This window comes from Capra hircus, chromosome 2 (genome assembly GCF_001704415.2).
Source record: "Capra hircus breed San Clemente chromosome 2, ASM170441v1, whole genome shotgun sequence".
Classification (NCBI taxonomy): Eukaryota; Metazoa; Chordata; class Mammalia; order Artiodactyla; family Bovidae; genus Capra; species Capra hircus.
In genome coordinates this window covers 44,537,745-44,563,172 of record NC_030809.1, presented here as the reverse complement: position 1 = coordinate 44,563,172, position 25,428 = coordinate 44,537,745, and the positions used below count along the sequence as shown (strand labels likewise).

The 25,428-nt window shown below is 35.0% G+C and overlaps 1 protein-coding gene across 6 annotated transcripts in view; it reads left to right on the top strand.

The window, feature by feature from the left end:
• The window catches only part of NBEAL1 (neurobeachin like 1), a 151,346-nt gene that overhangs the window by 33,434 nt on the left and 92,484 nt on the right, over nucleotides 1-25,428 (top strand). For 4 of the 6 annotated variants that reach the window (XM_018060685.1, XM_018060666.1, XM_018060678.1 and 1 more), the window contains exons 5-11: nucleotides 3,660-3,741; nucleotides 4,283-4,410; nucleotides 9,274-9,356; nucleotides 13,349-13,434; nucleotides 16,050-16,356; nucleotides 18,021-18,127; nucleotides 24,428-24,514. In XM_018060685.1, the coding sequence (XP_017916174.1) occupies nucleotides 3,660-3,741; nucleotides 4,283-4,410; nucleotides 9,274-9,356; nucleotides 13,349-13,434; nucleotides 16,050-16,356; nucleotides 18,021-18,127; nucleotides 24,428-24,514 (880 nt within the window). The remainder of the gene's footprint in view (nucleotides 1-3,659; nucleotides 3,742-4,282; nucleotides 4,411-9,273; nucleotides 9,357-13,348; nucleotides 13,435-16,049; nucleotides 16,357-18,020; nucleotides 18,128-24,427; nucleotides 24,515-25,428) is intronic. The other 2 variants (XM_005676389.3, XM_018060689.1) reach the window with 1 other exon arrangement.

Genomic DNA, 25,428 nt, shown 5'->3' with positions numbered 1-25,428 from the left:
ATAAGGGTGGTGTCATCTGCATATCTGAGGGTATTGATATTTCTCCCAGCAATCTTGATTCCAGCTTGTGCTTCTTCCAGCCCAGCGTTTCTCATGATGTACTCTGCATATAAGTTAAATAAGCAGGATGACAATATACAGCCTTGACGTACTCCTTTTCCTATTTGGAACCAGTCTGTTGTTCCATGTCTAGTTCTAACTGTTGCATCCTGACCTGCATATAGGTTTCTCAAGAGGCAGGTCAGGTGGTCTGGTATTCCCATCTCTTTCAGAATTTTCCACAGTTTATTGTGACCCACACAGTCAGAGGCTTTGGCATAGTCAATAAAGCAGAAATAGATGTTTTATTACAGATTGTCTTTGTGCTGAGAATCAACCTGAGTTGTAAACCTGAGGTCTGCTCAGATCTATTATGATTTTCCCTCAGCATATGTGGTCACTCTCTAATTTTCCCCGTTTATGCCATCATTTTTGAATATCCTAGTCTTTAATATCTGTCTCCCGAAAGGGGAGAAAAAGTTAGAAGATGATGGTGGGAAGGGAAACGACTCATTAAGTCCCATGGAAATTACATTGCCCGTAGAGGGAAGAGTAATAACTGTGGGGGTAGGTGCAGTAGCAGTGGCTGCCTGTCTGTTTCTGTGCACCTTTATAATGAGGTGTGCCAGGGTCCAGCCCTGGTGGATCCAGGGAATTTGAAGCGGGGACGATGTTGGCGAGGAAAAAAACTTATTTATTTAATTAGAAATATAAGATTAAATTAGGAAGAAATAGTGTAGTAGGAAAATTAAGTGGAGAAAAGAGGCTGAATAACTTGGTTTACATCGAAGGCCAATGAAGTTCCAGACATTAGGCCACTGGCGTCCTCTTGAATATCGGAGGGTGCCCCACCTTGGGCTCCCTCTCTCATGGATCTTAGAAGCCGGGGCAAATAAGTAGACATGGCGAGCCTCCACGCCCCAGATGGGAATTCAGCCAGAAAATAAAGTAAAGAGGAGACACGGGGGAAACCAGTCCTTCCAGTGACTGGCCCGACCTCTATTGTCTAGAAAGGCCTTTTATACCTTTTTGATTGTACATAGAGATCAATGGGTAATACAAAATTATGCAGCGTTAGCAGCCCAGACTCTTATCAAAACCAGGCTTTTTTCTCTGCATACCTAGTTGTATATACAAGTCTTAGGTGATTTACATCATCTTCCGGCCAAAAGGGCCAATTAACATTTTACAGCCTTTTTTCTGATAAGAGTTTGTTAACCAGAAGACTTATTTGTGTTGTTCTTCTCAAAGTCTGGTGCCACTCTCAGAAAGCACTAAATAAAGTTACATTCTTACATAGCAAAGATACAGCAGTTTATAACAAGTAAAAGGAGTACAGTGATTTATAACAAAAGAAAAGTGATTAACTCAAAAGTCTAGTGTTGCTAACTCAAAAGTCTAGTGTTGCTAACATCAAAACTATTATATATCTTTTTCCATATCCCATTTACATTGATTAACATCCTCCCAGGTGCCTAAAAGATAAAGAATATGGAGGCCTGGCGGCAATCATTGAGTCAACAGTGAAAACCCGTCACCAATATGATTTTTAGCTCTTTAGAAAAGGTTCTGTATCTTTAAGATGCTTTTAAGCTTTGTGCCTCTCATGGTTAGGGGGCTGTAAGCAATTCACAAGCTGTAAGAGGTCCGGGGCAACCTGTTAGGCAAGCTAGAGAGTTATCAGAGGGGGTTTAACTGAAACATCCCTTTCAAATGCAGAAGACTAAAGCCCTGAGTTGACTTTCTCCAGAGACTATCAGAAGAGCAGAGTACAAAAGCCGGCAGATTTTTGGTTTTGGGGGTACATGCTTAGGAAATACCAGGGGGACACCCTGAGATCTGACTTGCCTTGCCCATCACATCTCTGCTGTGACCTTTTCATGGGTGGGATTCCTCACGCTGGCTCCCAGCAGAGATGCAGCAGTCGGTGACCAGAGCACAGATCTCCGATATTTGGGGACAGGGTCCTTTTTGCCCTTAATGGTTCCTGTAAGCTTCTTCCAAGCTGCTTCTGGAACATATGCACAGCTCTTTACCACATGTCTGGGATGGGGATTGGTAGCTGCTGCTGTGCTAATAGCTGAAATTTAAATTAATGTCCATAATGTAGGACATTAATTGCAATTTACCATCCAAAACTTCTTATGAAAGTTACCAGCCTTCATTAGAGGCTCAAGGTTTCCAAAATACTTACATCAAACTGATTTTGACAGTGTAACTGTTTCTAGGTGGGGAGACAGATTCCTTGTGCTTCCTACTTGGCTGTCTTCCCAGAATCCTCCACAGGCTTTGAATGTTACCTCTGCCTTTATGCTCTGCTTTCTCAAAGATGTCCTGCCATTCTGACTTCTTAAGAAGTCTGTTAATTCAGTTAATTTTTCCTGTTCTTTTAGCATCTACTGGATTTTAAGATACAGAGTATTTTTCAAGGTCACAATGTCTCAGAACTTAATAGAGTTTTTGTCTTAATAGAATTTTTTTTTTTTAATCTGTAAAGAAAAAGACTGGCGAGGTTAGATAGAGTACACTTTAGCATTTTATGTGTCATGGAAAAAATGACTCTTTCGACCCTCTGGGCTGTAGCCCACCAGGCTACTCTGTCCGTGGAATTCTCCAGGCAAGAATACTGGAGTGGGTAGCCATTCGCTTGTCCAGTGGCTCTTCCCGACTCAGGGATTGAACCTGGGTCTCCTGCATTGCAGGTTGATTCTTTACCATCTGAGCCACCAGGGAAGCCTGTGCTATACCTCAATCTTGTTAAAAATGGAATAAAAATGAGGGTCAGATTTTAACTGAATGCCATGCCCTTGTTAATCCATTGCTTTACACAAGGCATGTACTCCGCCCTCTTGGATGTATAGATATCCACCCTTCTTTCAGGCTTTTTAATACAGTTGAAGAGATATATTACGAGTCTAAAGAAAGTGAAAGAAAGTGAAGCCGCTCAGTTATGTCTGACTCTTTGCGACCCCATGGACTGTAGCCTACCAGGGCTCCTCCATCGATGGGATTTTTCAGGCAGGAACACTGGAGTGGGTTGCCATTTCCTTCTCCAGGAGATCTTCCTGACCCAGGGATTGAATGCAGGCCTCCCACAATGTAGGCGGACGCTTTACCATCTGAGCCACAAGGGATGAGTCTAAAAGGGGAACCCAATTTCAGAAAGCAAGATGATAACTGTAAAACTACACAAAATGTCTTATAAAGGCCATGATATGTAAAAAAACCAAGCTAAGAATCTACAGAAGGAAATAGCAACAAATCTGGAAAGAAATAATCCACAATGTATGTATTTGCTAATGTTCGAGTTGTAAGAACATTAATGACTTTTACTCTTTCTACTTTGTGATACTTTCTAATTTTTCGCAATAAGCAAATGCTAATTAACAAGTATTTCTTATTCTCTGTTTATAGTAGTTAAATAGTGCTTGAGTTGTGTTTTGCATTCTCAGTGGGAAAGCAATTATATAATCAAATTGATTTTAAGTTTTAATGAATGTTATTTCTACTTCATTTGCCAACAAGTGTTCTGAAAATCAGTCTGAATATATGGGCATGCATTTTTCTCACCATTCATATGCAATAAATATATGGCTATTCTTTTTCTTTTCCTCTCACAGAAATCTATCTAATGTAGAAGAAATTGGGACCTGCTCATATATCAACCATGTTATCACTATGACAACACTCTATATTCAGCAAGTAGGTGTGAATTAATATATTCCTTTTTGTTGCTTTACTGAGAGTAATTAGTTTTTACTTTTTAAAATTTAGTAAAGTTAAATGTTTTCAGAGGAGATATTAATTGAGAAGATCATTAAATTATCATTGAGCACATTATTGCAGGCATCTTATGCATATTATCTAAAAGTAGAAAAACAGTTATTAATACATTTTGTTATTTTAATTTTAAAATTGAAGCATTTTGTAAATGGCTTTTTAATATGGCACAGTTTGTCATTTTATGTTTTTGTTATTTATTCATCAAATAGCCCTCTTACTGAAAGCATCATTTTTGGAAAAATGTTTGGCTGACAGTTTGAAACCTTTCCTAGGAAATATTTAAAATTTGAGTGGTTATATCTAGTCAATATGATTAGCTGACCTGAAACTTAGGCTTATTTGAATAAAAATTATTTGTTATTATTAGATGAATGAAACATAGTAATCTCTTAATGATATTGCACAGTATGTCATATGGCTTAATATTTAAGTGCATATAATTTTATATTTAAATTCTCAGTTAAAAAGCAAAAAAAAAGAGAAGGAATTGGCAGATCAGACATCTATTGAAGAATTTGTGATCCATGCATTGGCATTTTGCGAAAGTTTATATGACCCATATCGGAATTGGAGGCAACGAATTTCAGGGTATGTCTTACAGTGTTCATTTGCACACTTAAGGTCCTAGTGAATGTAATTCTTCAAAGCAGGTCTCATTCTCTATGAAAGCAACTGGTAAGTTGTGTTTGAGGCTCCATCTCTATCTCTGAAATAGAGAGGTACATTGGAGGTAATGAATTAGTGATAAATGCCACTTCTGGATAATTAATTCGCTCTGATTTTTTATTTTGTAATGCAATTGAATGCTAATAATCTGATGGTAAAAAATCTCAGAGCACATTAGCATCAAGTAGAGTGTACATATTTTTCAAGGAAATTTCTCTTTTTATAAAAGTATATTTCATAATTTATAAATGAATTTTAATAATGTTTTATGTATTAATGTTTATTTTAAATTGTGGACCTTGTGTCAGCCAAGGTCTAGTTAGGAAAACAGAAACCAGTGCTTTAAAAGAGAGCATATAGCAAAAGGAAAATTTTAAGTAGGTATTAGTGAAGTTGCTCAGTCATGTTGGACTCTTTGCGACCCCATGGACTGTAGCCTGCCGGGCTTCTCAGTCCATGGGATTTTCCAGGCAAGAGTACTGGAGTAGGTTGTCATTTCCTTCTCCAGGGGATTTTCCTGGCCCAGGGATTGAACCTATATCCTCCCGCATTGTAGGCAGATGCTTTACCCTCTGAGCCACCAGGGAAGGATTAGAGGATTCAGAAAGCAAAAGCGGGGACACTGGTGTAATATAGAAATAGTGGCTTTAGGAAGCAGCTTCTTCCCTAGGGCTGTGGGCACAAAGGGAAGAGTTCGGAGTTATCAGAAACTAGGTGTTTCAGAGAAGGAGTCCTGCAGTTCCTGGGTGTGAGATTTCTGGGGGAAGAGCCCTAAGGCAGTGCTGATATCACTGAGCAGCGATGAAGAGGCTGGTTCTGGGATTGCCAAAAATAAGCTGAAGACAGAAACCAACTGTGAATGCCATAGTTAAGAACTGTTGGCTGGTGAAAAAAAGAAAAGGAATAAAGAATCATTCCCCTTTCAATCATTCAGTCTTCCAGTCTCCATTTAGTACCACGTGTTGATGAAACCAAGACTGAGGTACCTGGAGAAAAAGAAATATAGTTTGTAGCATGCCTATTGCAGCATCACAAAGCAGATGAAATGTGGAATGATGGATTGGTAGCTTAGCAACAAAGGCATAATTACCAGTACACAGCTCAAAGAGTATAAAAAAACTCAGATGACTTTCTTACCTGTGGGAAAAGAATAGGTATATTGTCACTTACAGTCAGATCTCTTTTTTCAGTCTCCCTGTCTGCTGTACTTTCAATCTGAAGATTTTTTATTTTCAATGTAATTTGTCTTGTTTATAAGCAATTCTTACTTCCTACATTTCGTTACTAGAATGTTTTGATATTTTAAAAATAGGATTTTCAGGATTTCCAGGGTATGATACCCTCACTTTGAATAGCCACCACTGAATAGTGGTTAAGAATTAATAACTGAGAGAACATGTATATAGACTATGTGGTAGCACTTTGTATGTTCTATATAGTAATATTTTATTGAAATAACACATCTTTTAGGTAAAGCAAGGAGAGTCTGATAGAAATAATGGGAACAAATACTCCAGCTATTGAATATAACTGGCTTCCCAGGTAACTCAGTGGTAAAGAATCCGCCTGCCAATTCAGGAGATGCAAGAGACACTGGTTCGATCCCCTGGGTCAGGGAGATCCCCTGGAGGAGGAAATGGCAATCCACTCCAGTATTCTTGCCTGGAAAATTCCATAGACAGAGGAGCCTGGCAGGCTACAGTATATGGGGTTGCAGAGTCAGAAATGACTGAATGACTTATCACTGCCATTAAATATAATGATCCTATCCACTTATACATTTGCTTTCCTTTATATGTTGAAAGAAGTTGTTTTTTGTCATAAACCATGGAGGAAGAAAGGAATTCGTAAGTCCGTACCAGTGATTGATTGATAAAGATAGAGAGAGAGAGAAAAATAAGGGAGTAGAGAGGGCTCTTGCTTCCAGTAGAAGGGCAAATGACAATTAGGAATGCACAGGGGATGCTGATGTTTGAAAAGAATCAACATTTTGGACACATTATAGGAAAGTTAGGAATCCCAATATACAGCGGCAAAAGTTTGGTAAAGAACATGGGTTTTGCATAATTTTAAAATGCTTCTCTACAGGTTACTTTCTTGTTGCAAAGGATAAATTAGTAATTATTTTGTACAGTACTGGATAGTACATTGACTGGATGACCAAAGTTAACATCATCATTGAGAAACAGGTGGACACCCTGTGCCTGCAACTGTGATATGCTAAGAAGGACCCATCATTGCATGTATAATAGTCCAGCTAAGAATGTGTGATCTGAATCTTAATTGTATGGAAACATGAAGCAAACTCCAAAGGGACAACATTTTAGTGAATAAAAGGAAGAGTTAGGAGACAGCAGTCTTTAAAAATATCACAGAGAAAATGTGTGGAAATGTTTCAGATTAAAGAAGGTAAAAGAGATGTGACTGCCAAATGCAATGCCTGACCCTGGATAGGAAACTGTACTTAGGGCCGAGAAGGTGGAATGCTATAGGACACTGTTAGGTCAGTTGACATATTGGATTATAGTAGTAGTTTCGATAAATGTGTAACATTAATGGTAAGTGTATTGAAATTTATTACAGTACTGTAATATTATATATGACAGTATCCCTATTCCTAGGAATTATTCACTATCAAGTATTTAGAGGTAAAAGGGCATAATATTCATAATTTCCCTTAAATGTTCTGAAAAATTATAGGTCTCAATATGTGTACATATGTAAATACACATATATATAAATATATATGTATATATATTTTAGGGGAAGAGTAAGCAAATTATAAAGCATTTAGGATAAAATTTTAAACAATGACCCTGAGTAAGCACTTCTTGAAGTTCTTTATACTATTTTTATTCTGGCAGCTTTTGCCAGAGCTTGAATTTATTTCCAGATGAAAAGTTTAAAAACTGAGGAAAAAAAGCGTATGTTCTAGGTATGATGGGAACACACAAAAAAAAGCATAGAAAAATTGACTGGGGGACATAACCTTTAGAAAACTGAAATGCAGACAAACATTTTGCATCCCTCTCAGCAACCTGTTGATATGTATTGGCATCAGCTAGGTGCTAAATGCTTGGCCAGATACCAGTTAATAATGGAGCAACCAAATATACTATGTTTTAAAAATGGTACATTATTAGCTGTTCTGTTTCAACCTATTGAAAGCATGCAGTGCAAATTACTTATGCTCTGATACCTGTATGATATAATTGTTTTCTCCTCTTTTAATTCAGCTTATTAAATTTTACCACAAGTATAATGGAAATTATTTATGTTTGAATGTCACATCTAATACAGGGCCTTTAGAATGAGTCATTAATCACATATCACAAGAGTATATTTTTATTGTGTTAGTCAAATGAGAATTTTTATTGTTGTTTGCAGTACAGGATCTTTGGCTAGGATATATATTCTATTAGTTAATATCATAATTAATAATAAATGTGCAAAATGTAAATAATATTGTGGAAAAGCCTAACTGAAGCTAAATCAGATTTCATCCTTTTAAAATTAATTTTTCTACAACATGACTGATTTTTTTATTTTTTTAGCAATATTACTCAGTTTTTTATTTGAAACTAGTAATATTTATATTGTTTAAAGACATGCACAAAAAACCTTGGTAAGGTCTTAATTAAACAGGAAGATCCAGTGATGTTCTAAGATGTTATGTTTGTAAATACAGAAGTATGATAATTCCTAAGCCCTCTGGAAAATGGAAATAGGCATAGATTTGGAAAACAGTGCAGTAACAAACGGTGTCTGATATGATTTCTAGTGAATCTCGATATTAGAGCTAAATCTTAGAACGTTTTACTTGATTAGTACTGAGTCCTACCCTGTTTGTCTTATTCTATGGTCAGTTGGCTTTTCTTTCTTTACAGTTATAAGGAAAATAATTTCAATAACATAATGGAGTATTGTTCAGATTGTTAAGAAGGCAGCTTAATGTAGTGCTTTATCAGTAATTCACATTTAAATATATTGAATTTCTATGTGGTTGTTCTCCAATATATTTTGTTGGCTCTAACAGTGTTAAAAGCGTGTTCAGGGAATGAGGAAAAAAATGTATATATATATATTTTTCTAATTTTCCAGCAAGCCACCAGTTGCTGATGTATCATCATAACAGTAACCTTTGTTCCCTAAACCGCACACCCACCATGCCCGTCTAAGATACACTCATTTTGTGTTGAATTGAAATGTTCTTGGTAAAAGCACATGCTGTTTGTGTTGGCCTTACCGAAGTCAGTAGAAATATTTCAGCCATCAAAACTACTAGAATTGTGATTAAAAACAAAAGTAATTCCAGCCCTCTAGATCAGTATCCTTCATTGTGGAGGAAGCCAGTAGTATGGAGTCTGTGCGCCCAGATAAAATTTCAGAAAGTGGCACAAAATAGCTTGATTTTGGTTGTGCTGTATAAGCTACTGCCTTAGGTATCAGATTAGCAGCACTATTGACTAAATTCTTTTACAGGTTGGAAATTTTAAAAGGCTAGTTCCTTTTTCTATTTCCAGTTGTTATGAGGCTTTTAACGTGGCTGCTATGTTTCACCAGTAACTGTTGCAAATTTTTTTGCACAATTCAAAAGAAAAAATCCTTTCAGTTGATGAGCATTTACGTTATTGGCCAGACTTCCCTTTCAAGATTATTCCAATTCTGGTGGTGTATTTTTAATATACAAATGAAAAGCAAACTATTGTTTATCATTGTTTTTGCAATTGTGCCTTCTCCGTTTGCCCATGTTGTAATATACCCTTAACTTCTTTTTAATGGTAGACGAATCTTTAGCACTGTGGAAAAGAGCAGACAGAAATATAAACCAGCTTCTCTCACAGTGGAGTTCGTCCCTTTCTTTTATCGTAAGTAACAGCTCTAATTTCTCTTGCTTTGATTCTGATGTTACTCTGAGTATTCCTTATTCTTATTCTGATTCTGACCTTGTTTCAGCTTGTGTATTTATAAGATAAAGATTCTAAGAACCTGTTACTAGAGTGCTTGATTGTTATGTTGCTGTGATTATTCCTCTTGGTTTCATTTAATTTACTGTTCTCTAAGTGTTTTTCTTTTGAGAAGAGCTGAATGTTTTAAAGACAGTAGTATATTTTGGAACTTCAGAACTTTTACTGAAAATAATCTTGAGAGAATTGGGTCCTATTTGTGTGATCTATATGGACTCTAGTTTTCTTTCTTTAAAAATTGATTATGCTGTATTTCAAGAATATAGAACATTTTGCAGACTGTAATAACAACCCCCTGTGTTTCCCACTCAAATTTGTCAGATATTAACCTTTTGCCGTTTTACCACATTTTTGTTCACCTTTTTTCCCCCTAAGAAATAAAATAAGACAGAAATAGTCCCTTGTAGGGCAACTGATCCTGCCCAAAATGTCTTCCCTGATGGCTCAGACGGTAAAGAGTCTGCCTACAATGCAAGAGACCCAGGTTTGATCCCTGGGTCGGGAAGATCCCCTGGAGAAGGAAACAGCAACCCACTCCAGTATTCTTCCCTGGAAAATTCCGTGGTTGGAGGATTCAGGTGGGCTTCAGTCCATGGGGTCGCACAGTCAGGCACAACTGAGCAGATAACACAAAATGTACATAAAGACATTTGGTTCTATGTGGTTGGAAAGAGTCAGACATGATTTAGTGACCAAACAACAGCAAAATGTCCATAAGACACGTGGCTATGCCAAAAGGTCCTTGAAATTTGGTCCTATCCAAAATGAGCATATTTGGTTTGTGCTAAATAGTTTTGGGTAGGACCAAATATCAAGGAGCTTTTGGCATGGACCAAATATCTTATGGACATTTTGCACAGGACCAAAGGTCTGCTTATCAATTAGTTCTTTGATTGCTTGGTGAAGATGACTGCAGTACTTTGTTTGACCACCAGTAGTCATACTGTCTTTAGCTAGATAATCAAGCTCATGTGTCCACACTGGGAAAGCCAGCTTTCCAGTGAAACAGTGTAGGCATTTCTTTTCAGAAGGAGATCTCTCAACATTACAAGGGCTTTACTTGGATTTTCCAAGTGAGGGTATGAAACCAAATTGATGGGTGTGTGAGCCACCCTGGCTTTGAAGTGCAGTATCCCATTAGAAGACGTTTATACCATTATACCCGTGAATGTAACTTCTAAATCCTAGGAAAGGAAATGCCTAAATTACAATTTACACTGAAATCAGGGAAGCCCAGGGTTATAAGTTCCCATCAGGTTATTTATAGTCATCATAATCTTTCTAGTCCAGATCAAGGGTCATTACCATGAACAGTGTTGCCTGGTAACACATTTGTCACACATTGACTATCTGCATTTGTCATATTTCCAGTGATTTAATTCTTGGTGCATTTTCTTATAGAGAAGGAAGAAGAGTTTTTCTTACCCTGCATAGAGTGAATATCTTATTTTTCAATACTTTTCCATTTAATATTTTTGCATTCATTGATGATACTTGCAGTTATTTCATTCAGGGTTGCAATATTGTCTTCAAATTCCATTCTTATACTTCCATAAGTTGTTATATTCTATAAAAATAATTTTCCCTCATCAATTGGGGATACATTACAATTATTCCTAAAAAGGCTGCATAAAGTACTTAAATCTTTCTCTTTTACTATTTTCAAAATGAGTTCAAATAATACTTAAATACTTAAATAATACTCAAATGTTTTATTTCTCCCTTTTTTATGTATCACTGTGGACTCAGTCTTTTATTTACTCAGTATTTTAGAATCAGTTGTAGGTTTTTTTTAAAAATACTTGTTTTTATTTCTTTGGTGCTCCAGGTCTTAGTTGCAGCACATGGGGTCCTTGACTTTTGTTGCACATCCAGGATCTTAGTTGCTCCATGTAAAATCTAGTTCCTGACCCCAGATTTGAACCCTGGGCCACTTGCATTGGGAATGCAGAGTCTTAGTTACAGGACCACCAAGAAGTCCCTCAGTTGTAGTTTTTGATGGTAAAATTGTTCTAAACTTGATCACTGAGAATATTTTCTCCTAGAATGTTTATCTTTTCATTTGAGTCTTTTAAAACATAGAAATTTTAAATCTGAATGGAATCTAATTTACAAAATTTTTCTAATGATCTGTGGTTTTTGTGTTTTCCCGAAGAAATCTTGCTAATTACCTCAAGGTCATGAAGATTTTCTCTTATGTTTTCTTCTGTTAGGTCAGTTACCTGTTTTAAGTCAGTAAAACAGACTTGTATCTAGCCTAAGGTTTCTCATTATTGTTCCAGCAATATTTGTTGAAAAAACTGTTCTTTCTTCTATTGAATTACCTTGGCACATTTGTCAGAAATTGGTTGACGGTAAAACATGGGTTGACTTTTGGCTTCTCCTTTTTGTTGCGCATGTCTGCCTTTATGCTGTTTCCACACTGTACTGATTATTTTGAGTTGATACTGAGTCTTGAAGTCATTAAAACCTCCAGCTTTATTCTTCTTTCTCAAGTTGTTTTTGCTACTCTGGTTTATTTGCATTTTAATATATATTTTAGAATCCATTTCTAAGTATTGTTACAAAAAAGCTTGCTGGGATTTTGATTGGGATTGTATTGAATCTCTGGGACTATTTGAAGAGAATTGCCACTTTAAGAATATTTAGACTTCCAACTCACGAGTCGGATGTATCTCATCAATTATTTGTATGTTGCTTATTTTTTCAGTCAATTTTACGTAGTTTTCAGCATGTAGATTGTGCACATATTTTGTTAATTTATCCCAAAATATCTATCTCAAGTGCTTGTAGATGTAAAGTCTGTAAAATAAATTATTGCAGATCTTTTAAAAAGCGGTATTTTCATGTCTCTTTCTATCCATGGTAATATTCTTTGCCTTGCCTTGATAATATTTCTTGCCTATTTTGTCAGATACTAGTATATTGCTGACACTCCAACAATCTTACGATTAGAATTTCCATAGTGTATCTTTTTTTACATCCTCTCTATGTGTTTCCTGGCTGAATAGAACTCTGTCATGTGTGTGAAATCTGCCCATTCGGTTTACAACTTCTTGTCGGTTTTTGCCTGTCTGGTAGGATTTCATGGTTTAAATAAGGATTGGTACTTGGACTCAAAGTGAGCCCTTTGCATATTTCTGGATTGCTTTCTCTGCATAGCTTCCTCCCTTCTAGTACTGCTTTATGAATTCCAGTTGCCTAGGCCTCCCCCAACTTGTAATCTGTCTCCTATCTCTGGAAATAGCCATGTTCCTTTAGGGTTCCCCCTTTCTGTACATTTGTTCAGAAAATGTCTGTAAACCGGAAACCAAGATGATCCTTGAGTTCACTTTCAATTTCTAGAACCAAAAAAATCTCTAAAACCTATTTTGTCAAATTTTCTAGTTATTTATAGCAGGAAACCTTGTATAGTGAAATTATTCCAACATAGCTGAGATGTCTTAATGTTTTAAATTTATCAATACTTTTTAACTTAAAATTGTTCCTTTTGGAATGTTTCTTGTGTCTAAAATTGGAAATCATTCTCATGTTATAATCTTGTCTTTGTATATAGTGATGTATGTGAACGGATATTAATTACTGGATTGTTAGCAGTATCAAAAGAAAGTGAAAAAGCATATGTGTTTATCAGTAGAGAACTAGTTAAATAAATTAAGGTATGACATTGTAGTGAAATGCTCTCTAGTCATAAAAATGAATAAGGGAGATGTATATGTTAAGATTGATGGTTTCTCTTTTTTTTTCTTTGGAAAATGCATATTAACCTTGCTTTTTAATAACTTTCAGCTTTTCACAAATAATTTTTAATATTTCCATTCAAACATTCCTTAGAAATCAATCATACTGTAAAAGAGAAATCTCATATAGTTATTTGTGTTTTGTATTCACAGAGTGTTTTCAAGAAAGTGAACATCTCAAGGAGAGTCTTAAGTGTTGCTTATTGCATCTCTTTGGAGCCATAGTAGCCGGTGGGCAGGTGAGGAACATGTTGAAAGTTAATCTGTAAAATGACAGTAAACAGTACAAACAGTTTGCCATGGATTATTTAATGAAGTCTTTGTCTTTTTGCAATTTAATGAACAAATATTTTTCTGAAGTTAAATCTTGTTTAAAACTAATTTACTTAGTTTTATTTGTAAATTTCAAAAACACCAAAGTAATAATATTAGCATTAACTATAAAATTACTGCATAAATAGTTAGATTTAACAGTTTTTGGTATATGAAGTTCTTAGTTGTATTGACTTTCAGCTTCCAGTTGTTACTTTAGAATATAGAGGATAGTCATCTCTAATAGTTCATTTGATGAAATCAGACTTTCATTTCCTAGGACATATGAATTTAGTCACTTTTCTGTCTACTTATAATTAGTAAGTTCATACGTACATGGTTTATATGCATTTTTTCAACCAACTCAACTTTTAAAAATTATTTACAATAAAGAAGTTTGAGTAATGTTTATTTTTTTCAGTTGAATGTCTTAACAACTGTGGTAAACTTTGAGTCTAACTGCTAGTTGAAAACAGGATTATAGTTCAGAAGGAACATTCTACTTGTTTTATTTAACCACAAATTTAGATCAGAGGTTTCTGACACATTTTGTACCACATACCCTTTTGGCAGTCTGATATAGCCTCTTGTCAGAATGTTTTCACATGCTTGAAAGAAAATACACACCGTCACAAAGGAAACTATACTGAAATGCAGTTACTAAAATATTAATAAAACAAGTCTGTTACATAGTAATGGGCTTCTTTATAACATATCAAATTAAAAAATACAATAGCAAGTCTAGTGACTAAGTTCGAAGAAGAGATTAGCATAAGTGATGTTTAAAGACACTGTAACTGTAATACATGAAAATGTATATCGTTTCTACTGATGACAAAATTATGGGTATTGCTAATAATTCTGCTTGGGTTTCCTAGTGGGTCACCTTGCCCTCTCCTCTTCACTCTTGTAGAAGATAAAGAGTCTCCGTTGTAAGAGGAATGGTGACCAGAATCTTATTTTTCACTTTATTTGCTTTGTCACTTTCCTTTATTAGCTAGTATCCATCTTTTGCTTCAGTTCCTCCCCATTTCCATCATTTCTTCACTACTAAGAATTAGTAAGTGTACAGGAACAAAATTGGAAATGGCATTCTTTTTGACTAATGGAGAAGCTGGTTTGAGCCCATACCCTTTTTGAACAAATCCAGACTTGTTAATGCCTCCAGGTAGTTGAACTCTAAGAGATTTCCAGTAATTAAAACTCACATGGAAATCATGGATATTTAAAGGCCAGTTTATTATTTTATATATGGAAAATAACACAAAATCTTATAATTGGATCATAGCTATAGTTACAACTATATTGAAATCATAATTCTGTTGAATATAGCCTCAATACAAGGGTATTTAGATAAATTGAGGATCTAAAAGACACCTTTATCATAAAGAGTTGGAGATTTAAAGTCCAATGATTGGTCTCCCTTTCCTCAGCATCATGCCTGGCTTCCTGCTAGCATATTTATGCTGTTTCATGCTATGTTAAGAGCAAGGGCTCTGGATCCAGACTGAATCCTACGTCATTTCTAACCAGTTGTATGACCTTGGATGAACTATTTATGTGTGTTTTAGTTTCTTTATTTATAATGTGGAAATAATAACACACAAGGACCAAATGACTCATTGTATATGTAAAGTACTTAACAAAGTGCCCGTGATTATAAGTACGAAGTATATCACGGTGTATCAGATTTATAACTCCTTAAAAGTAAAAGTGAAAGTCATTCAGTCCTGTCCCAACTCTTTGCCACCCCATGGACTGTAGCCCCCCAGGCTCTATCCATGGGGATTCTCCAGGCAAGCATACTGGAGTGGGTTGCCATGCCCTATAGCAGTAAGTAGTAAAGTTCTAACAGCTAAAGTTAAAAGTTTACCGTTTTCTCTCATTAAAAAAAAAAAAAAAGCAGTAAACAGTCCAGAGTGAATTTGGTGGCTTTATGATCTTCGGGGACTTGGGTTCCTTTTGAATGTCAATTTGTTATCCTTACTGTTATGTCTTGGGCTACAAAATAGCTTCTGGAGTTCTGGCCATTGTGTCTGCCTTTGGACACAAAGATAGGAGGTTAGTGAAGAAGGAGACAAATGGCAGGTGCCAATTATTTTTGAAGGAGATACGGAAAAGCTGATAGCATCTCATTTGCAAAACTCCATCAGATAGCTGCACAGTTGCAAAAGGTGAAAAGGCCAAGATCCAAGGATCCTTCCCTCTTTTATTTGTAAAGCGATATCCTCTTCCTGGTCTACTGGCATGTATTCTTGACCAAGGACTACCCCTAGCTACAAGGGAGGGTGATGAGTACGTTTTCTATACGAGCAGATGACTCTCTGAATAAAATTAGAATTCTATTAGTAGTGAAGAAAAGACTTAATATGTGTAAAACACCAGCAGTGACTATCAGAGTATCCATGTAAAAATTTTTTAATGTTGGTTTGTAAAGAAAAAACTTGTCTGCAGATTTTTAAAATTCTCTTTGTGTTTGCTAATGTGCAGCACTTCAGTTAGGTTTGGATTTCACTTTTTTTTTTTGTCTCTCATGTTTCAGAAGAATGCTTTGCAAGCAATTTCTCCAGCCACCATGGAAGTTCTTATGAGAGTTTTGGCTGACTGTGATTCTTGGGAGGATGGAAATCCTGAAGAAGTGGGTAGGAAGGTGGAACTGACTCTGAAGTGCCTTACAGAAGTGGTGCATATCCTTCTCACTAGCAGCTCTGATCAGCGTCAGGTGGAAACCAGCACTATTCTGGAGAACTATTTTAAATTGCTAAATTCAGATCATTCAGCTTTACCTAATCAAAGAAGGTCCAGACAGTGGGAAAACCGGTTCATAGCTCTTCAGATCAAAATGCTGAGTGAGTATTAGATGAAGTTTATTCTGTTCAGTTTTCTTTGAATCTAGTTGTTTTACATTTCTATTCTCCATTTTCATTTAGAATTCATGACCATTGTATAGAAAACAGTGAATGTTTAATTTAGATTTTGTGTGAGTGTTTATAGATTTTGACTTTAAAATAATGTGGAATTGATTTGTCTTTCACATATTTGCTTTAGCAGTGACAAAATTGAGCCATTATATTCTGTTTTGAAAGTTGTAATCCTCTCAAAGCATCAGTGTTAAAAAAGAAATCAACTGTGATTTTGAAATTTTAGGAGAAGTAAATTTTCAGGAAGTGCCATTTGTAAATTCCTAACCTACCACAAAGGGTCATACGTAATCAGTTTGTCTGTGCTTCTCTAACATCTCTGTAGCGATTGCTCCAGCATGGCCCTCCTCTTGAGAGTTTCTGGTTTCTTGTTTTGTTTTGATTCCTGGGATCCTCTGTGTGTGTGTCTTGCTTTTCTTTCTTTCTTTGTGTTGGTGGTTCTGTGTCACTGTGCTTCTCTCTCCCCCTTCTTTCCTCCCTCACCCAATTCCTTTCCCTCTCCCTCTCTCTGCTGCCTGCAAACTCCTTAACCAATATATGCGGTTTCTTTTTGTATTCTTATTAGATGAATAGGTATACTGATATTATTAACTGAGAGTTCCTTTTTATAGAGATAAAATATTTTCATTATAGCGAAACTAGAAAATTCAGAGAAGTTAAAAGAAAAAGGTTTTTATATGCTTCCATCTGACATAACCATGGCATGCCGTGATTCATGGGGTCGCAAAGAGTTGGACACGACTGAGCGACTGAACTGAACTGAATGGTTTGTTGTATAACTCTAGAGACTTTAAAAATTGTGTGGGTATATGTGTGGTGTCCAATTTAAAAAATACTGGACATCAAAATCTCGGTGAAACTTAATGATTCATTACAACAGTGTTTTGTATACAGATTCACATTATATAGTTTCTATTCTATGTTATAAAATGTAATGTTTTAAAATTATAAATATAAAGTTTATAAGGAAATTTGAGTCTTTATTGCATGGACTTCTTTTTTGTTATGAACTTTCATATTACCTATGTCAAATGCCCCTTCATTTCCAAGTGAGGACATCGTTTTAGTAGGAAATAGGACCAAAGCATCATCACAAATAGATTAATTACCTAACTCTCATTTTCATGATGGCTATATGTTAATTTTATGCTGTATAAATGAAACTGGTGTTGCTTATTCATAGCAAGTTGGAAACCACAGTTTGTTACACTTAAGTTATAATGGAAGAACACCTAAGTAAATCTCTGAAAAATGTTTATATTTTATATATGCAAAAATAAATATTTTTGATAATAAAGTATAAAAATGTTCACTTTTCTTATCAAGAAATAAATGACTGAGTGAGAGTGAAAGTCACCTAGTCGTGTCCTACTCTTTGCAATTCTGTAGGCCAGAATACTGGAGTGGGTAGCCTTTCCCTTCTCCAGAGAGGTACAGGATTTGTGTTCTATTCCACCTCCTTATTATTTCCTATTAATTTACATCTATTTGTCAACTGAAATGCCTAAGTTAACTATACAGCTAGAGTGAATGTTTCTGTGATCCCAAATATTCCAGTTAATTAATGGATAATTTTGTTTTTATTTTCTTAGATACCATCACAGCCATGTTAGACTGCACAGATAGACCTGTTCTTCAGGCTATTTTTCTTAACAGTAACTGCTTTGAACATCTCATACGACTGCTACAGAACTGCAAGGTATTTTTCTGTTATTACTATTATTATTGTCTTTAATTTTAAGAAGCTATTATTTTGTTTATGTTTTGATTTTATCTTGAGCATATTATAACCATAGCTAAATTTTTTATTGTGGTAAATACACATAACATACAATTTACCATCTTAATCATTTTTAAGTATATCATTTAGTGGTATTAAACACGTTCTCATTGATGTTGCAACCATTACCACCATCCATTCCCCATAACTTTTCATCTTGTAAAACTGAAAGTCTGTATCCATTAAACAATTTCACATTCTCCTGTCCTTTCAGCCCCTGGCAACTACTATAGTTTCTGTCTCTATAATTTTAACTACTCTAAGTACCTCATATAGGTGGAATTATGCAGTGTTTGTTTTTTATGACTGGCTTATTTCACTCTGCATAATACCTCAAGATTCATCCATGTTGTAGCATTTTGCAAAATTTCCTTTCCTTTTAAGACTGAATAATAACTCATTGTATGGATATATATGTGTATGCCACATTTTGTTTATTCAGTCAGCTGTTGATGGACTCTTGTGTTGATCTTACCTTTTGGCTATCGTGAATAATGTTGCTATGAACATGAGTATTACCAATATCTCTTCCAGACCCTACTTTAAATTCTTCTCGGAGTGTATTCAGAGTGGGCTTGCTAGATCACATAGTAATTAAATTTTTGATTTGTTGAGGAACTGCCTTACTGTTTTCCATAGTGGCAGCACCGTTTTACGTTCCTGTCAACAATGCACAAGAATTCCAGTTTCTCCCATAGTCTCATCAACGTATGTTTTCTCCTTCCTCCTCCTCATTCTGCTTTTCTTCTTCTTCCTCTCCTTTATTTTTGATAATAGCCATCCTAATGGGTGTGAGGTGGTATCTCATTGTAGTCTGATTTGCTTTTCTCTAATGATTAGTGATACTGAGCATCTTTTCATGTGCTTATTGGCCATTTATATTGTCTTTAGAAAAATGTGAGGTTCCTGGTGCATTTCTTAATTTTTTTTTTTTTAGCTTTTTTGTTAAGTTTTAAAATCTTTTTTTTGTTACGCATTGTTAAAATTTGGTATGAGCATTTGATAAGCATATGTTTTTGTACTTTTGTTTCATTTAAGATTATTTCATTAGCATTTTCCAGAGAAAGCAATGGCACCCCACTCCAGTACTCTTGCCTAGAGAGTCCCATGGACGGAGGAGCCTGGTAGGCTACAGTCCATGGGGTCACAAAGAGTCGGACACGACTGAAGTGACTTAGCAGCGGTAGCAGCAGCATCATTAACATTTTCATGTGTTGTGATTTTAATATTTATATATTATTATATTAAGTGAATATATAACTTACTTAAATATTCCCTATTAGTTAAGTATAGTATTAGTTAAGTATATAGATACTTGTTTGCAGTTTTGTTTGCTATTACATAACTCTTTAAAGTTTCATGGAACAGAATTCTATTTCTAATACAACTATTAGATCAAAGGGCATACATTTTTTAAAGCAGGGAGCACTGTATGGAAACAACTTATAAGTGGAAAATGTAGAAAAGTAGAAAAACAAGAATACTATTAGGGTTCTTGATGTATACCTCCAATTTGCTTATTTTTAAAAGTTTTTACTGATTTACACTTGTAGCAGATGTGTGTATGAATACATAGTAACTAATATCTCTGATTATTGTATATTCCCATAAATATCAAGATGCCACCAGAAACCTTTTAGAGAGCTTCTTGAAAACCCTTTGAAAATAAAACTACTTCAGAGAGCTTTTACTTTCTATTTGAGGTGTTCCTTTCATGAATTCCCAGTTGAAAAATACTAGGGGTTCATTCTGGTTTTGTGAGAATATTTCAGAATAAAAATTTTAACATCAGCTCCTTGAAGTTTTCCACACGGTTAGGAGAGTATCTTTGAAAGCATTATGTCACTATGTTGCTTAGCTTACAGTAAAACTATAAAGAATAGCATAAAATAGTAAATAATATATTGATAAAATAAGTCAGAATGAATACTTATGAAGTCAACACAAGTACCAAATTACCACTGAAGCGTCAAGATTTCTCTGTCCACCTTTTAAAAATCATTCTTGGGGAAGAAATCCTAGGGAGGTGAAAGCGACATAAGAGGAATGTTTGTAAAACCTTCTCTGTGTTGTAAAAATGCAGTGTGGCTTTATGGATTATAATGACAACTTCAGTGATAGACAAGATCTCACATGTGTAGAGAAACTGTCAATCACATACTACAGAAGGATGAATCACTAGGATAAAATAATTTCTACTAAAATTTTTAGTGTGCATTTATACAGTGTGTGAAACTAAGATAATTTTTAAAAATCTCTGTCATATGGTCAGCAGTACGTTTTTAAAAAATACAAAACTGTTTGACATAGCTGTCATAACAACAAGCTAATATTTATTCTTTCTACCATGTTAGATCAAAGTTTCTTATAATTTAGACCTTGAAACTTGCTGATGGTCATAATGTTTTAAAATTTAATTATTTGGTGGGCTTTCCTGGTGGCTCAGTGATAAAGAACCCTCTTGCAAGTGCAGGAAACACTGGTTTGATCCGTGATCTGAGAAGATACCACATGCCTTGGAGCAGCTAAGCCCGCGTGCCACACTGTGGGGCCTGTGAGTTGTAACTGTCGAAGTCCACAGGCCCTAGAGTCCGTGCTCCATAACGAGAGAAGCCGCTGCAGTGAAAAACCCACACACTGCAACAATAGAGTAGCCCCTGGTCTCCACAAATAGGGAAAAAGCCCATGCAGCAATGAAGACCCAGCACAGCCAAAATAAAAAATAAGGAAATAAATAAAATTTAATTATTTTATGCCATTTGGGCTTCCCTGATAGTTCAGTTGGTAAAGAATTTGCAGTGCAGGAGACCCTGGTTTGATTTCTGGATCAGGAAGATCTACTAGAGAAAGGATAGGCTCAGTTCAGTTCAGTCGCTCACTCGTGTCTGACTTTTTTGCAACCCCATGGACCACAGCACGCCAGGCTTCCCTGTCCATCGCCACCTCCTGGAGTGTGCTTAAATTTTGGCTACCCATTCCAGTATTCTTAGGCTTCCCTTGTGGCTCAGCTCATAAAGAATCCACCTGCAATGTGGGAGACCTGGGTTCAATCCCTGGGTTGGGAAGATCCCCTGGAGAAGGGAAAGGCTACCCATTCCAGTATTCTGGCCTGGATAATTCCATGGACTGTATAGTCTATGGGGGTCACAAAGAGTCGGACACGACTGACTTTCACTTTCACTTTGATGCTATTTATTACACATTTTGCTTTTGAGAAGAAACCCATTTTGAAGAGGAAAGCTAGGTTTTGGGACCTGAGCCTTTTATCCTGGCAGTATTCTTTATTTGTGGAATATTCTAGTCAGAATCTGTGTAGATTCCTCACTAAACATTAGAGTCATTAAGTTGTTTTTTTTTTAAATTTTGTAAAAAGTAAATAGCTTATAGCTTCATTGAGTTACCCAAGCCCCTTCACTATGATAAGGCTATGATCCATGATGTATTGGGATATAGCCAATTGACAGTGTTGTGATAGTTTAAGGTGAAGAACAAAAGTACTCAGCCATACATATGCATGTATCCATTCTCCCCTAAATTCCTCTCCCATTCAGGCTGCCTCATAGCATTGAGCAAGGTTCAATGCGCTCTACAGTAGGTCCTTGGTTATCCATTTAAAATATAGCAGGGTATACATGTCCATCCCCAAAGGACTTAAGTTTTAAAAACAAAGGAGAACCTTGGAAATAAACTGTCCCAACTCTCTTCTTATACAAATAAGGAAATATGTCCTAAGAGATTAACTGACCAGCCCATGGTTAATGCTAATATATGATGGAGGTAGGATTTCTTACACAGGTATTCTGACCCTAAGCTCATTGTTACATGTGGTTTTCTGACTGTATTATTGGTACTTAAAGTCAGAGTTTAGTCAGTAGAAGAATGTTTTCTGTGTATTAGGAATAAGAGAATTACAGGTTTTATTCACTGTGTATACAAACATTTGGTGGAGATAGGTGATATGATTTATGAATGTATAAAAATGTTTGACATCTTATGAAAACTTAAGTTCCTAAATGTGTAATAGGATGCTACAGATGTCTGATTGATTTCTGTTTAAATTTTTTTTTAAATAAGTAATGAATCATTTATTCTTTTATATAGTAATACAGAATCAAGACAATTGTCATTTAAATATTCATACCCCTTTGAAGCATTGTCAACTAAAGTTTAAAGTATCATAAACAATTCGTGAATTACATGGAAATCTTTAGGCTTTCTGCTGTAGTTTCCACGCTTTCTTTTTGCTCTTCTTGCATGACATTCACCAACCAGTTTAAATACACATTAATTTCTTTGAATATTTGTGTAAAAACTAATGAGTTTCATCATACTATAGCATATTTTAAATATGTTTCCAAGGAATCATATATTTAACTTTTATGATAGGTATGATGAACTTTAAATACTTGAGCATTATTTTGTTTTACTATATTGAATTTTGAAAGGGGAGATATGCTCTGAGTTTATGAAAATTTTTTTTAAAGTTGTCCAAAATATTTAAATTAATGTGAAGAAAAGAACAGCAAATTTCTAGCAGCAAAGAGGATTCAAAGCCATTATGCTGACTTTAGTACTATGCTAGTTGAAATCATTTAAAAAAAATATACATATGTATATAAAGTTTCATTTGAGGAGTTAAGATTCTGGAAAGCTTTTGATGTTGTGGCCTTGCTCATCTAATTTACTTTACTTTTTTCTTTTTCTTCTTCACATCTACTCTTTAAAATCAACTACCGTAGAAATTCATCATCATGACAGTCTTAGTAGAAATGAGAATTTAGGAGAGGAACAATGAAAGAATATGTTATGGAAAAGAGTGTTAGGAGTGAATAGACAGAAAGGTAAAGTTGAAAGCCTGACTTTGGGAAGCACACCTCTGGACACACATTGCCGTAATGACTTTTGACGTTGAACAAGTTTCTTTTTATTTTTAAAATATAGATTTTTATTAACCTTGTAGAAAAATACAGTGTGGAGGTTTCAGAGGAAAAATAAATATAAAAATATATTTTAAATAATTTTTACAATGCAAATATATGTGCATAATATTTAAATTACCACAAAATATAATAGCAATATTTATGTATATGTTTTTAATGTAGATGTATTTTCCTTTACAAAATTGGAATACTACTGAGTGTTATTTTGCTCTGCTTTTAAGTATTTTATATCATGAATCTTTCCATAGGCCATCATGTATTTTTTGAAAGATTACTTTTAATGACTGTAAATATTTCAACCCAGCAGTTCTCAAATCATGAGATCCCCAAGATCATTTTAGGGAGTCTTCGAAGTCTAATCTTAACAAAGTTTCTTTTTGAGGCTAATTTTCTTATTGAACTTTAACCAAAACAACATTATAAATGTCTGAATGCAGAAGCAGATAGGAGAGTTCATTTGTTTTCTCTTAAGCCGGACATTTTAAAAATGTGCAAAAAATGTAAAAGCAGTACCATCCTTATCAAGGTATATTTTGGAAGACACAGTTATTTTTCATAAATATGTAATTCATAGATACTCCTAATCCCTCTTTCTAGTATACAAGATAGTATAAATTATGCTTAACTCTTGATAATTTTGGAGAGTACTGCTGTAAATTTTTAAAATTTTATTTTTAATTGAAGGATAATTGCTTTTACAATGTTGTGTTGGTTTCTGCCGTACATCAACATGAATCAACCCTGATTTTTGAGAATATTGCTATAAAATTTTTAACAAAATATGTGGTCATAAATTTGGGAAATGCTACACACTGACCTCCCTTGTCAAAGTACATATTAGCATATTTTATTCTCTGCAAAGTATTGCCAGAAAGACCCCTTTTTTAAAATTAAATAGTAATTCACAAGCATGCATGGCTACAGAACCATTACTATACATTATTTACTACAGTATCTTTAGTCTGTCTCAGTAGCAGTTTCCTTCTTTTCTGAGTCATTCTTTGCTGATTCTTGAAGAATTCAAGAATATTAACTAAGTATTCCTAATAATTATTTAATTATTGCTATTGTTTCTGAATAATAATAATTAATTATGTAGCATATGTTAGTTGGACATTGAAAAAATGGATAGTTGTTTGTCATTTTAAAGTGGTATACTTCATGAGTGGCTTCCTGGATTTATTTTCAAGAGACATGGCAATCCATTTAAGCTTCGCTTCTACTTGTAGGTAACAATTTAATTTTCTTTCTCCATTATTCTTATCTCTGTTTTTAACAGCTATTTTTAAATGCTAACAGTAAGGTGGCAGACAAGAACGAGAAAGACCTTGCCAACAAATTACTGACAGAAATGAATGAGGACCAGGTATCTACAAAACCTGCATCTTGTATCAGCTGAAGACCAAAATCAGTCAATGGGAGCACCTGTTCCTGTACTTTCCTTCTTATGTTTTAAAGTACACAAACCTTATCTATTTCTAATCTTGAGTATTTTTGAAAATTATTTTTAAAATTAAAAATTGCTTTTATCTAAAAGATAAATATATTGAAATCTTGCTGAAGGATATAAACAATCAACAGTATCCCATGCATGTATGTGTGTTTTCAGTTTGAGACATAAAGTACAGGAATGGGATCCCAGTTTCAATGCTGTCCACCTGGTGATGACTCCATATTTTGGGGGCTTCATTTTCTAAGCATTGTGGTGTATTGGGATCTAGGGCTTTGTTCGTGAATATGTTTGATCAATTTTAATATCTTGATTCTTTGCCTCTTGTTGACAAATAATGATTATAATCCAATGGACAACCCAAATCTTGGAGGAAGGGAAGACGATGCCAAACTCTTTGAGTCTTAATTTAGCATATTTTTCTTTTCTAAAAATTCAACTCTATATAGGTATCAGACAGAAATACAAAATTCATCTTGGTTTGCATTATGCATTAGGTAGTGTAGTTTGGAAAAATCTGCCTATAAAAATTGCTTTTTTGTCTTTCCTAGAATGTTTGAGAGAGCTTACATACCTGATGTCTTTTATTAATGTTATCTTAATGACCAGATGTATATACAGATCTACGGTATAAAAAGAGCCATGATCTATTATTTTCTCTTCTGAATGTGAAATATCAGTTACAGACTGCTCTTCTGTATTTCTCTATCGTTATAGTTATCTTTTTAGAGGTTTACAATTAGTATTCCTGATTAAGGCACTGTGTGCCTAGTCCTCTTCTATAGAGTCTAGACAAAATCTTCGTTGTATGAAATTCTTTGTGCTAGTAG